This window comes from Montipora foliosa, unplaced genomic scaffold (genome assembly GCF_036669935.1).
Source record: "Montipora foliosa isolate CH-2021 unplaced genomic scaffold, ASM3666993v2 scaffold_421, whole genome shotgun sequence".
Taxonomy (NCBI): Eukaryota; Metazoa; Cnidaria; class Anthozoa; order Scleractinia; family Acroporidae; genus Montipora; species Montipora foliosa.
Window position 1 is genome coordinate 80,001 of NW_027179725.1, and position 13,801 is coordinate 93,801.

The window sequence follows — 13,801 nt, forward strand, 5'->3', positions numbered from 1 at the left end:
AAGTCTTTCCACTTCGATTTGAAGCTATTAAGTTTATTTTCACGTGTGGCGATATATTTTTTTCTAGGTCTATTAATTTTCTCTTGTAAGGAAGCGACAAAGTCGGCAAATTGGTATTTTTTCTCATTTTTGGCACAGATGAATATGAAGTACTTGCCGATAAGGATAGGGTGGTTGAGGGTTTGAAGTGAAAATGAGCCTTTTAAGACACCATAAATTTCTAGTTCAGTAAGCATACTGCTTGGCACCACTCGGTAAACTGGTTCCAGAATGATACTGCCATTGTGCAATGATCCTGCCATTCTGCAGTGTACGAATAAGTGAAAAATGGACTGCTTAGTGTCTGGGCAAAATGGGCAGGAAGGTGAATCAATCTTTTTCATTTAATGAAGCAGCTTATTGGTACTAAGAATATTTTGTGCTATCTTATTGGAAAACAGATAATGTAACTTCCTTTGGGACACTAAAAGGGAGTGAGTACACCTTGCAGCGTTGCGATGGATCAAAACCACAGTTGATAAGTTTTGTCTGCTGTAGGCGGGACAAGATTTTTGCGATTGATGAGCAATTTATATATTGTTTTTCATGTTATACTCTGTACATCCACTGCAAGGGAAGGAAATTTCCGCTGTTTTTTTAATTTCGATTCCAGGTACGAGGTATTGCAGAAATTAGCCCGTAATATTCTATAAAGTTGCAATTCACTTGGAATTTTTGTTGGAAGGAATGAAATTGAAGAAAACACTTTTTTTTGTTCCTTAAATAGACTGGATACATTGTAAACGCCGTTTTCATTCCAATTTCTGTAGAAAAGTGACCTTTTGTTTATTTTTAAGTGCCGGTTGTTCCAAATAATTTGATTAGCAACTTCACGTTTCGTCTCGGGTACGGTGTGGATAACTCTTGCCAGTACACTATGACATCTTTATAAAATTTTGGCAGTGATTTGTCTAAATTTAAGCAATTAACATCATAACTGCAATGAAAGATCAGTGTACCACGTACAATTGCAAGCGTAGATTTGGGAACAGCTTTCCATGGTTCATCTCCATGGTGCATCATCACCAGAACACGAGCACTTAACCCAACATGTACATAACTTTAAAGCTTTATCAAAAACTGTAAAGTTAGTCATGCTTAGACCTCCCTCCTCTTTACGTTTTACGATGGTAGATTTTTTTCATTTTAGGCTGCTTGTATTTCCAGATAAAATTGACTGCAAAGAAAGGCTAGCTTCGACAGCGCAAGTGTTTTGACTATGTTATTTTTAAACGTAAATGGAGATGTGTTTTGATGTCCAGATATTAAGTATTTTCTTTAACGGTGCAAGTTTGTCATATAAGTTTTTTTTTCGTTGCTAATTCTTCATTGTAAGAAAAGTAAATTCCGAGGGCATATATCTGTTCTTCGTAAAGTTTGAGGTTCAAGAATTTATCTTTGCGTAGACGTGATGAGCCTAACCATAGGAGTTCCGACTGGACTGGTTTATCCGAACGCCAGAGACACTTTCAGATTTGTCCAGTAGATTAAACAGATTGATTATCGATTGATCATCTTTGACAAAAATGGTGGTGTCACAGGCATACTGTGCAAGTTTCGCTATTTTTCCAAGTGTGATGTCCATACCTTTTATCGTATGAGACTGTCAAATTGTGTTGCCGAGAATTTCCTTGCCGATAATGAAGAGTGAACTGGACAAAGGACACCCATGCTGAACTCCTCTGGATAGCGAGAAGTGCTTCACTTGCATAACCGTTGTTGAGAACACAGCTCGAGATACCGTTGTAAAAGACTTTCATCTATTGTCAAAGTTGCGGGCCAAATCTAAGCACTTGTAAACATTTTTGCAGGTAGTTCCATTCGATTGAATCGAAGGCTTTTTCAAAGTCAAGGAACTCTGCTGCACCCGGCACATTTTTCTGTTTAGTGAACGACATTATATCGGAAATCATTCTGATGCATTCTCCTATATATCTGCCTTTTATGTAACCAGGTTAGCACTGGTGAACTTTCTGTGGTAATATCTTTACTTGGCGCGTTGCAAGAGCTTTAGTAGCTATTTTATAATCGGTATTGTGCAAGGTTATTGGTCTCTAATTTTTTAAGAATTCTAAGTTCTTGTCCTTTTTGGGAATAAGTAAAATAATTCCAAGTCTTTGGGAGATTTACGAACGCCCTGTTTTGAAAGGCAAAATTAAAACTGTCTGCCATGAATTTCCCAAGGAGATGCCAAAAGCGACGATAGAACTCAACCGTGAAACCGACAGATCTGTTTGTTTGTTTTTTTTTCATCATTTTGGAAACTGCTAATTGCTTTCGCACATTCTTCTAAAGTTAAGAGTCCTTCGCATTGGTTAGCTTCAGCTTCTGCATAAGTCCTTCAGATTCAAAAAACGATGCAAAAGTTGTGTTTTCTGGATCTGTTTGTCTGGATTGATAAATTTTTCCATGGAAGTTGACTTCTTCTCCTTGGATTGATTTGGGATAACCAAATACCGTTTTCGGATGTCAGCGAAATACTTTGCTTTTTCCTGTGATTTCTTTTCTCTAAATTATAAAAACACTTGCAATTTTTTTCGCCGAATTCATACCACCTAGCGTTGATGCGAAGCATTGCACCCCGCATTCTAAGTTTGTTCTTGACGCGATCCGTTTCAGTTTTGATGCCGTCCGTAAAATTAGCTCTTAGCTGTTCGTGCAAAGTACTAAGCTGTTATAAAAGCTTTTTTTCTTCATCTCTTTTTTGTCTAGCTTTTTGTTTCGCGAAAAAGATTGTAGTGGTCCTGATTTCCATTTTTATCATTTCCCAAAACAGATCTTTATCTACAAGATCTTCATATTTTGCTACAAAATTCGGAATGCTTTTGGTGACAAGCTCCATATATTCTCTATCAGTGAGTAACGAGTTTTTGAATTTCCAAACTCCTGGCGCCCGTTTTGTTTGTTTTTCTTCGTGTTTCATACAAAGCTGTAGTGTCGAATGATCTGAAAAAATAATATATAGATTTAGCCAAGTCTAAAAGCGAAGCTCCCGGCTTGTTTATTCTTACTGGCTGTAGGATTAGTGAAAATAGAAGGCTTGGAACTGTCCGCCTTTTGGTTTTCCCGGATATTGCTTAATTCAGTAACATTTTCTTCGCTGCCTAACTAGTGAATTCCACGGTTGATTTCACCTGAAAACCGACTGATCGCATGAATCACGAAGGGATGAGTGTGATATCGGTTTTTCCAGCGAAATCTACTGTCGAATTCACCAGTTAGGCAATTAATTTTTCTTGAATCGCAAGAGTTTTAAAAGAAAACAAGCAAATCTTCAGCAAGCGAACGGAAAAGGAAAGAAGCCATTTCAGAGTCGACTGTCAAAAGCCAGCGAATAGGAATCACGCTAAAATTAGAAATCACAGACGTACTATAGCTCGAAATGTGATAGATCGTCTTTGTCGGTTCCAGGTCAAACAAGGAGTTTTATTGATGTCCTTTATTTATTCCACTTTATCTCTGAAAACGAGATCATTTATCATTCGATGTATTTCATTGAAAGACGCCAGCTTGGCTTAGAACCAGAACCGGCTAGCAAGGACAGACATCAAACAAGATCTCCAACAAATTACCTGTACGTGCTCTAAACAAACTTCTTAAAACACAAGCTGGTGATATTTCTCCTTATACTTTTACGAGAACTCATTGCGATTACATGTTTAGAACACAAGTGCAAAATTCTTGTCACTGTCGAGGCACATCGAAAAACAGTTAGGCAAGCGGAGTAAAAAAACTTCTTGTTCGCTCGCATTTTAAAGCCAAACAAGCCAGCAACAGATCGATTATTTCTGTCCAAAAAGAGTACAGATGATTGTTATTTAATTCCAGTTAACAATACACATAGGAGTTTCATTCCTAAACAAAGGAAAAAACGACTAAACCACGTCGTACAAATATGCATCCACTTGAAATAACTCATCCGTAGAAATAACAAACGGTTTAGTGTCCAAGAAAAGAATTTGTGGAGTAACTTCTTCCACCAACTTTAACCTATTACTGGTGTACCGTTTTGTCGTTCTCGTTCTCTTTCTCTCTTCTTTCGTTTCTGTTCATCTCACATAGGCCGTCCAGGCATCTTGCAACCTTAGTAGATTCGTATGTGTAATCAAATGGCGACGAGTGAAATTAGGAAATAATTTCACGAGAAAACCATTTGATTACCTTTTAATGTCGTGGGTGACAAATTACGCTCACAACCGTAATTGTAAAATCGCTCGAGTACTTTATCCAACTGCTCGGGAAGAATCATCTCCAAGTTTTCCTCAAGGCTATTTTCGTTACACCACTTCTCAAAAACTCTCACCCAGATAATTGTGCTCTTTCACGTATTTAAATTTACTGCCGCTTCTTTTAATTTCGTAACTTGTTCAATGGTCACTGTCTTAAATCTAAACGCCCTCTTGGCTCTGACCGAGATACAAGAGATGTTACCATGACAATTTTGTAATTTCACATGTGAAATTATAAATTAACGCTGAAATTTCGCGCCTAAATTAAGGAGTAATTTGTCACCCATGATATTAGAAATAAAAAATCTGAAGACATATCAAAAACTGCAATTCAGAGCAAAAAGCAGCCCTAAACAAATTAAAGATAAAAACTCAGCTTTTAAGTTAATAACCCTCCACTGCTTGACTTGAATAACCACAGCTATATTATGTTAAACCTGGATCGAAACCAGCGAAAAATGCAAGAAAAACATATTTTCCAAACCGTACCTGAACACGAAAAGCATCGACTGTCAAGAGCTTTTGTTGACGTAGCATGACTGCGTAGCCGCGTCGAGCTACAGAAAGAGCGCGAAAAATTAAGCCTCGATCAGGTGTGAGTGTCTCACCTGGCTTGACACTGCGATCCAATCAACAACCAGTCCCACGTCAGCGGTCAACTTCAAAAAAACAGCTGACCTCGATAAGGTCCAACTTGAGCCCACAATATGGTCACGTGCTACTGGTCAGCGGATACCTTGTTTTGACAGGTGTCAATTTGACCATAACATGGATGTCCAATATCAAAGATGTGTGCTCTCAACTAGCTAGAGTGTAAACTGGAGTATATATATATTGCCTACTCGATGAGCTCTAAACTTGACCCCGTGATATGGTTGCGTGATACTGATCACATTGGCATACATGGACGGGCGGACGGACGTACGTACGTACGGACGTTCATGACGTCATGGCTATAAAACCAAAATTTTCTCACATCGAAAGGTTACCATATTTTCTTAGCTATGGTGCTCCGCGCGGGCGCGCCTTCGGCGCGTGCTGTATGTTTCGAGACAAATATGAAAAGAAATAATCCAATCTGCATTGAATTTTCAACGATGCGTTGCTCCAGGAAATGTCATTTCATTTCGTTGATTTCTTTGATGACAACTTTTTTGGTCTCAAAGGAGCGTCTTCCACGTTTATCAATGTTATTTAGGGCACAATTAACATCACCCAACAAAACCTTTTCAAACTTTGTTCAAAGTTGATGTGGACAAGTCTCTAAGTATCTTAACTTGCTGTGCTGGATCGTTTGGTGCATAAATATTTAAAAAAACAAATTTTGATCCATCTACAGCTGTTTCTGCTAAAATATATCTACCATTTTTGCCAGAAATATTTTCTTCAATCGTTACATCGAGTCGCGGTTTGAACAATATCATTACACGACAGCTATGTGTCGATCCATGGCTGGCGAAAAATTTTCCACTTCATTCGGATTATAGTTTGCGCGGAGGAGTATGTTTCGTGTAGACAAATAACGTATAGTTTCTGTTGATGAAGCCATCTGAATACTTGCCTTCGCTTCAAGGTCTTATTTAGGCCCCTCACATTAAGTGATAGTACTTTTAGGCTCATCTAACCTTGCATACAACAACTTTGATTTGCGCACGATTTTGGAATTTGACTCTTCCAATTCGGTGATAAATAAATTGAAACATTTGAAAAGGCTTATGTTGCTTAATTTTCACTCATGTCCAATATACACAAACGGATACGATTTGTTCGTCAAACCGATGGTCTGTTGGTACCAATGGCGGGATTGGTACCAATAGAAAATGATGTCATTCCAATGGCTCTATTGGTGCAAAACAAGTTCGCTTTTACACCAAGTAGAAACGCGCTAATAATTATTATGGACATTCCTCGTTCTATAAGCCAACCACACAAAACACGTTCGCTTTCACCAAGGGAACCATTGGAATCACCACTAACACCAATGGAGTCTATTTGTGAGTATTGGACAACCCTCTTAAATTTTCCGATTTACAACGAAAATAGTGAACGGCATAATACAAAAACAACAAAATAAACAAGTACAAAGCCAAGCTATACGATAACATGGTAAAGCACTGTCTATTTATATTACAAACTAAGCACATACGCCTAAATTATCAGCCGGCACAATTTCTTACTCGACAGGACGTACTCAAGTACCTGAAAGTTTGGCATTGACAACTTTTCTTGTTTCACACACTTGACTATCCGCCACCCATAAGTCGACCATAAAATGGGAAACGTTGCGCGTTTCAGGACCACGATAAGTCTTTCCATCAGTAATTTTTTTTTTTTTTTCTACATCGAAGAGGGCCAGCTTTCCTTCTTGCCTTGCTTTCTTTGAAACTGGATGCAGAACTTTTCTTACTTCATCGACTTCCTCTGGGAAGTCGTCAGCTACACCAAGTTTGGATCCTTTTCTTAGATTCTTGGTATGTGCCTTAATAAACTTATTGTCTTGATAAAAGGAGACTTTTGCGATAATTGGTCTACGATGAGGTCTTTTCTCCGTATTTTGTTTTGATGGCACACGGTGCACTCTTTCAAATTCAATTTCGTCTATGTCGCTTTATTTGAGAAATTTTCATTTCTTTTGTCAAGAAATGCCTTAGAGTTTCTAATGTTTCACTTGGTGTCTTTTCCTCCTCTTTTATGCCAAAAGATTTAATGTTGCTACGTCGGCTATAGCACTCTTGCTTCATTTGACGTCTTTCAATTTTACTAAGCAAGGCTAATTTCGTCTTCGCCTCAGTGAGCTCTGTTGATATTAATTTGACGGTTTTCTGAAGTTCTCTTACCTCTGGCTTTGTGAGCTGCAAACTTTCTTCTAGTTCGGAAATTTTCGCTTTTTGTCGTTCTAATTCCGGCAGAAGTAAGAGAACTCTAAGTTTTAATCAATTCGTTGTAATTTGATGCTGCACCACGAGCAGTCATGATGGTTTTTGTCTTCTGTAGCGAAGATATCGTCATCGGCTTGTGAGCTTGAAGTGCGGTGCCTTGACCTTTTTGCCCTTCTTCTTTCCGAGGATGCTGAACCTGACTCATCTGCGCTCATTTCAGCGGTTTAAACGTCGTTTTTCATAGCCCAAAAAACGCGCTTTCAAGCAGGCATGGGCGGAGCGATAAAACTCGCGTCCGCTATATTCGACGTCTCGTGACAGTCCCTATTGATTATTGATTTCATTTATATCTTCTTTTGTATTTTCCATTTTTTTTTTAATTATCCTATTAACATGATCTTGCCATTGGAGTTGTGGAGAAAGACTCAGAGAGACGCTTCCTCTAGACGAAGGAGTTCTTTCTCCGTGCAGGATCTGATCAAGTTGTTGTCTTTACTCCTCAACAACGCTCATTTTTTTGTTTGCAATTGCACCTACTATGCCTACAAATGATACTCATTCGTCTTTTCGCATTTTTAATGTCCAAAGAACGGAATCCAGGGCAATTTAGAGACAACTTAGTGTTTACGTAAATCCATGCATACCCAGAAATTTTTTTGCCCTGATTTCTCACCATTCCATTTACCATAAAATGTCCGTAACTGTAAGATTGCCCATGAGGGCTGACCATTTGCCATCTTGGCGTTAATGGCAAAGAACGACGCAGCGGTAATACATTTTTTGACGTGCTTTGAAAAATCTTCTTCATAACTGTAAAAACCCAGTAAATTCTGCATTGCAACTGCTCTCGGCTACCGTTTTTGCTATGATCCAGTGCATTCAAGGCGTTACAGAACACATCATGTTATAGCTAGCTACGGTGAAGTTGGCGATGTTAAATCATATTTTTGCCGAGCCTAAGGATACTATTTTCAGGGAACTACGAACAGAAGCTGTTTATTCTATACTGAACGATGACTTTGAGCAGGACTACATTTGACATACCAAACGTCGGTATAATACACTTTTAAAAGAGAACAAGTGTTCTTTAAAGGCAAATTTTGCTTTGTTGAAACACTCTTGCAAAACCAACCATACAACTATGTGGTATCGTTCTAAAATTATCACCAGCAACCGACGGTATCATCAGTGCATTTGTTTGGAAACTTGGCATATTAAACGTCTGTTTTACTCCTCTGTGATGCTGGTGCCCTCTTACCTCACACTCACCTATTTACATCTTATTAAAAGAAGAGGAGCATTCAAGAGAACAATTATTCTTACAGATTAAAATTATCCCTGACTACGACACTAAACAAGTGTCGAGAAGTTGGAATTTTTCTTTTTTTTTCCGCATTTGAGTCCCATATCGTAACTGCGCAAGTTGCATTAGTATAAATTCTAACCAGAGTACCATGTAAAAATAAATAAATAAATAAATAAATAAATAAATAAAGCTATATCTTCCTACGATACTGAATATCAAGATGATAAATATATTTTTCTTTTTCTTTTTACAGGAAATTGTATCGACTTTACCGGTTCTTACGGCTGTACATGCGAGCCTGGATACGTGGGAGAAAATTGTGAGATTGACATAAATGAATGCGTGTCATCGCCGTGTCGACATGGTTTGTACAGCAAAATCAATACTGTTACGGCCACTTAGCAAAAAAACAATTAACAGCTCATAAAGAAACTAAACCACGTATTTCCACGGCGCGATTTAAGTGTCGGTTTGTGTCTATTAGAAAGAGACAATCCCTTAACACAAACAACATAAAGAGGGACCACTCCACGGACTACCCAGTGGACTCTCCCTCCTTCAGTCTAGTCCAAGGTGAAAAATGATATACACAAATCGATCAACTTTGTTCGCCTTCCTGGTTACCACCTCTTTATTCCGGGCCAATTCCTCTCTCATAAGCGACTTCGTTAGAGGGTTAGTCTTGCTTATAAAGTTAGTAAAACAATTCTGACAGAGCTTACAGCGGTGCATATACCTGAAAAACCTCTTTTGTTTTCTTTCTGTCATAGCTCTAAGTTTTCTCTGTTACACATCATTTATCTTGTCTCTGATCCAACTTTAACTGTGCTAAAAGAACCCTACATTAGTATTTACTTTTAAGGGCACTTTGAGATGATATCACACGTCATTATTCAATATTAACTTTAATGCTGCACTGAAAAATTCTCAAACGTCAACAGTCCTGTTCCGGGACTTCCTCCGCTCTGAAAATGGGCCTGGAATCCAGGCGGGAAAAGAGAGAGTCCTGTATTACTTGCAGGTGCATGCTCGGAAAGAGCCAATCAAATAGATACCAGGTTGAATATGTAAATAAAGGAAACATGGAAAACAATTGTAGATGAAAATGACTGTGTGATTTGCGGTGTCAGGTAGCTAACTTCGAAATTATGTCTTGTCGTGACTAAACGAGGAGAAAAAAACCCGATCGCAGTGATGTTGTGATTCAATTTCCTTGGATTTTTTTTTTTTAATCTAACTTTATCAGGAATAATACACAAACAGGGGTGACAAACATAAGATATGAACGCATCATTTTGTACGCTTCTGCATACATCTTCAGAAGTGACGGTAAATACAAAATTTGATTTTTAAACATACAGGACCACTAACTTATTAACTATGAACTTTTAAGTAACAAAAGATGTGACAAAACAAGCTAATAAATAATAAATAAACAAATAATTACAGTTTTTAAAACGCATTATGCATTGCCTCAATGTGTTTACAAGAATAAGAGAGAAATCCATCATGGCCTTAGATTGCAATCAATATAAACGATATTATTAGAAAAATACAAAATGCTAAAATGCTATAAATAGTACGAATGCTAACAAATGCTAAAAAAAAAGTGCTACGGGTATGCGTCCTGAAAGAGATGAGTCTTGGGCTTCCTTTTAAAAGAATCTAAAGAGCTCGTAGAGTGCTGGCAGATTGTTCCAAAGTTTGGGCGGGGCGACTGAGAAAGCTTTGTCAAGATAGGTAAAGGTGAAGGATTTGGGAACAGCCAGAAGACCTTGTGTCGCACAACTCAAGGAACGTGTTGAAACACACGTTTCTAGTAAGTCACTTAAATATTCCGGAGCACAGTCATTGACGATTTTAAAGATCGTCAATAGAACTTTAAATATTATTCCGTGTTCAACAGGGAGCCAGTGCAGTTTTTCCTGTGATGGCATTATATGGTCTCGGACTTTACATTTCAGAACTAATCTTGCCGCAGAATTCTGTAGGCGCTGGAGTTTGCTGACAGTCCATGCAATAAACTAATGCAATAGTCTAGCCTTGATGTAATAAGGGCGTGGACTAGTCGCTCCGTATTGGCCTGATCCAGATATTTTCTAACTCTTCCGATGTTTCTTAAAGCAAGCGAAGCGGAGCGACAAATACTATTAACATGGCTGGACATAGTAAGTAGTCGTCAAAAACTACTCCGAGATTTCGCGCTTCCTTAATGGTAGATACTACATGATGACTTATGTTAATACCAGTTAGTGAAGGCGGACTTATAAACCTAAAATGAGAGAAGATTATCTCACTTTTAGAAGGATTACAGCGACGTTTGTTGGCTACGAAAAATACCTGAACATCAGAAATACAACGTTCAAGTTTAGCCAAGGTTTTGTGTCTATCTGGATTCACAATGATATAGAGTTGTGAATCGTCGGCATACATCATGCAATCAAGTCCATGGGACTTGATTACGTTCTCCAGAGGTGCGAAGTGATGATGAACAGTAGGGGGTCCAACGCTGAACCCTGTGGGACGTCGGAAGGGCCTAGGAAAAATGCCTACTCTCAGTGAAGAGTTAACTAGAGATGTTATAGCTGGAAGTAATTCATCTAACCAAGACTTCAAAGTCCGAGTTGGAATCGGATCGGAGGGACATAACGTTTTGCGTGCGACCTTCGAAAGCACCTCCGTAAATTTTTCTAATGAACAGTTGGAAGATTTATATTGCCCACAGCTGGTGTGATAGCTGGACAGTTAAGTAGGTCACGTCGCAGTTTTATAATCTTGTCAATAAAGTGAGCGATAAACCCCTCAGTAAAATCTTGTGCTGAGCTGTGGGATGGAAGAGGAGGTACAGGTTTGACTCTAAACGTGCCATCAACCAGGGGAAAGAGTTGACACTGGTCCACAGACTCAATCTTGGACTTATAATATTGAGTCTTGCATTGATTTAATAGTGCTGTGTACTTGCGGTATTTATCTCGTTATATCTGCCTATGCACCACCAGTCCTGAAGCTCTGTAGGCACGCTCGCAGCGGCGTTTTTCACGCCTTCAGTCATGAAGTACAACATTAAACCATGGTGCATGTGAGCGGAATGTGATGTAACGAGACTCCTCAGGAGCATGCTTACCATGCACCTGTCGGAGATCTTAGTTATAGAGATCAGCGAGTTTATTGGGATCGAAGGTAGCGATTGTGATCTTTGCACATTTCTTGCCAAACTTTATAACACTTGAAAGAAAAAAATACAAAGTAACAAAAACAAAAACCCTTTGTCTCGCCATCATTTTGAAAAAGATGTATTCTTTTTTTTTTCGCGAGTTGTTAGCAAACACGCAAAATAACTTGAGCATGGCGGCCGCTGAAATCGACGTCACTTTCGATTTTGCGATTAACTTGTGCAGCCAAATGTACAATAGAAAAACTGAACGTGGCAAAAATCTCCCAAAATGTTTTTTTGCAGATCGCAACCTTTTTCGATATCCGCGGTACAAAATTTATTTTGTTTTCATGTCGCAAATTTTGTTGCTGATGGCAAAATATGTTAATGTCGATCGACACTTCCTGAAAACTTCCTTCTGCTCTTCCTAAAAACTGTATATCAATATTTGTTTACGTTTGCATCAATATATTTGTTTTGCATAAAGCAGACTAACATTACTTTGCTCATTGTTTAGTTGGTATTTTTTGAACGTTGAAGTGCTAGTATGAAAAAAAAATCAATTACCATTTTTCTTTAAATTTCAGAACTATGTTAACTAAACAGTAAGTGACCCAAGTTTTAAACTTGATTTTAAAAAGGTACATGTTTATTTTGACTGGAATTTTCCTATTTCATCGTCCGCCAATACTAACTTTAAAGTGTTAAGTGGGCTGGATCGAGGAGAAAATGACGTTTAAGAATGCAATGCGTGTGTACGCGGCTGAATTAATGTAAGTCAATGACGTCACTTATCTCTAGATCCAACCCTCTGAGGTCCAACAGGTCAGTTTTTAAAGTGAGTAATGACGGACCATAAAATCCAAAACTTACACTCAGAGTAAACAGCCTTTGTGTAAAAATCAAAGGTCAAAATTGCCAGTCAAATTTTAAGCAATCACACTTTCAAAATTTGAAGAAAAAAAGGAAGTGAGTTTTTTATCACAGTAGCACTTGAAAAATAGAATTTTCGGTCCTTTGTTTCTGACAGAAAGTCGTACATTTTGAGGTCACCCGTCCAAATACTAAGCCTGTTGGACAGGGAAAACTTCAGTGAAGTCTTGTCTTGCAAAGCTATCAGAGGTTTGTGGTGATAACGAAGTTGCAAGGGAACTTGAAAATGATCAACATGTCAGCCTCGAAGCCAATGTTTCTCCATTCACTTTTATTTTCTTCAATCTTTCTGGGTTTAGTATTTTACTAGTAACCACATGTCTTCTTACGGGGCTATTTATCTAAGACATCTACCATGGCACTGCAATGATATACGGTACCAAAACAATATCGTGTACTATTAGAGCTACATATTACGCAAAGACAACTTGCATCTCCTGAAAAACAAAACGCGGCTCAGTTGACTGTTATGGAATAATTATAAAGCGCTGTGTTACTGCACTACCACACGTACGGAATGTGTGCCTATATTTCTGTCATCATTTAGTTTTTGCGATATAAAAATCATTGCAGTACCAACAGGCAGCTCTATATACAACCTTAACCATTTGGCCACGGTTAAGTCTATCCTTGTAAGTAAAGAAAGATTAAATTCATGCGATGAGTGCTTAGAAAAATTACTCTGAGTAAATTACTGTACTCTAATTACTCGAAAAATTACTGTAAATCACTCTTTCTAAAAATTACTCTAAATTACTGTTTGTCACTGCTGTTTGTGTATTATTCCTGATAAAACTGAGATGGCAAAAGAAAAAGACTATTTACGACATTTTTTTATCTAATTGTTTTACATCCAAACAATTTGTCCTCGATTTTGAAAAAAAATAATTGGTAGGTCTTAACGCCTAAGACACTTTCAATAATTACTGTGCAAATCAAAATTATATTCTTTGGATCAGTGCGATTATCATATAACTAGATGGAGAGAAGTAATGAACAATAATCAAGAGTTCCAGCAGGATATTTATTAGTCATTGTTGAGCTATTCACATCCACGACTTACAGTACATTTGTTAGTTTCATACTTCCACCGTAACACACAATGAGCCTTTTCAACAGCATACGATTTTTTTTTTTCGGAATTTTAGCAGCTGCTCTGGCACGGATTCTTCATAAAGACTCTCAGGAGAGCAAATAAATCCAAGTTTGATATCTTTTTTTTTCTGCGACAACATGATGCAGCTTTTCAGTTAGGATTCAG

General features: G+C 38.0%; 1 protein-coding gene across 1 annotated transcript in view; it reads left to right on the plus strand.

Annotated features, from left to right (window-relative positions):
* The window catches only part of LOC137988559 (neurogenic locus notch homolog protein 1-like), a gene marked incomplete at its 5' end in the record, with an annotated part of 131,889 nt that overhangs the window by 76,543 nt on the left and 41,545 nt on the right, over window positions 1–13,801 (plus strand). Inside the window, one exon of the mRNA XM_068834552.1 lies at window positions 8,707–8,817. Within this exon, the coding sequence (XP_068690653.1) occupies window positions 8,707–8,817 (111 nt within the window). The remainder of the gene's footprint in view (window positions 1–8,706; window positions 8,818–13,801) is intronic.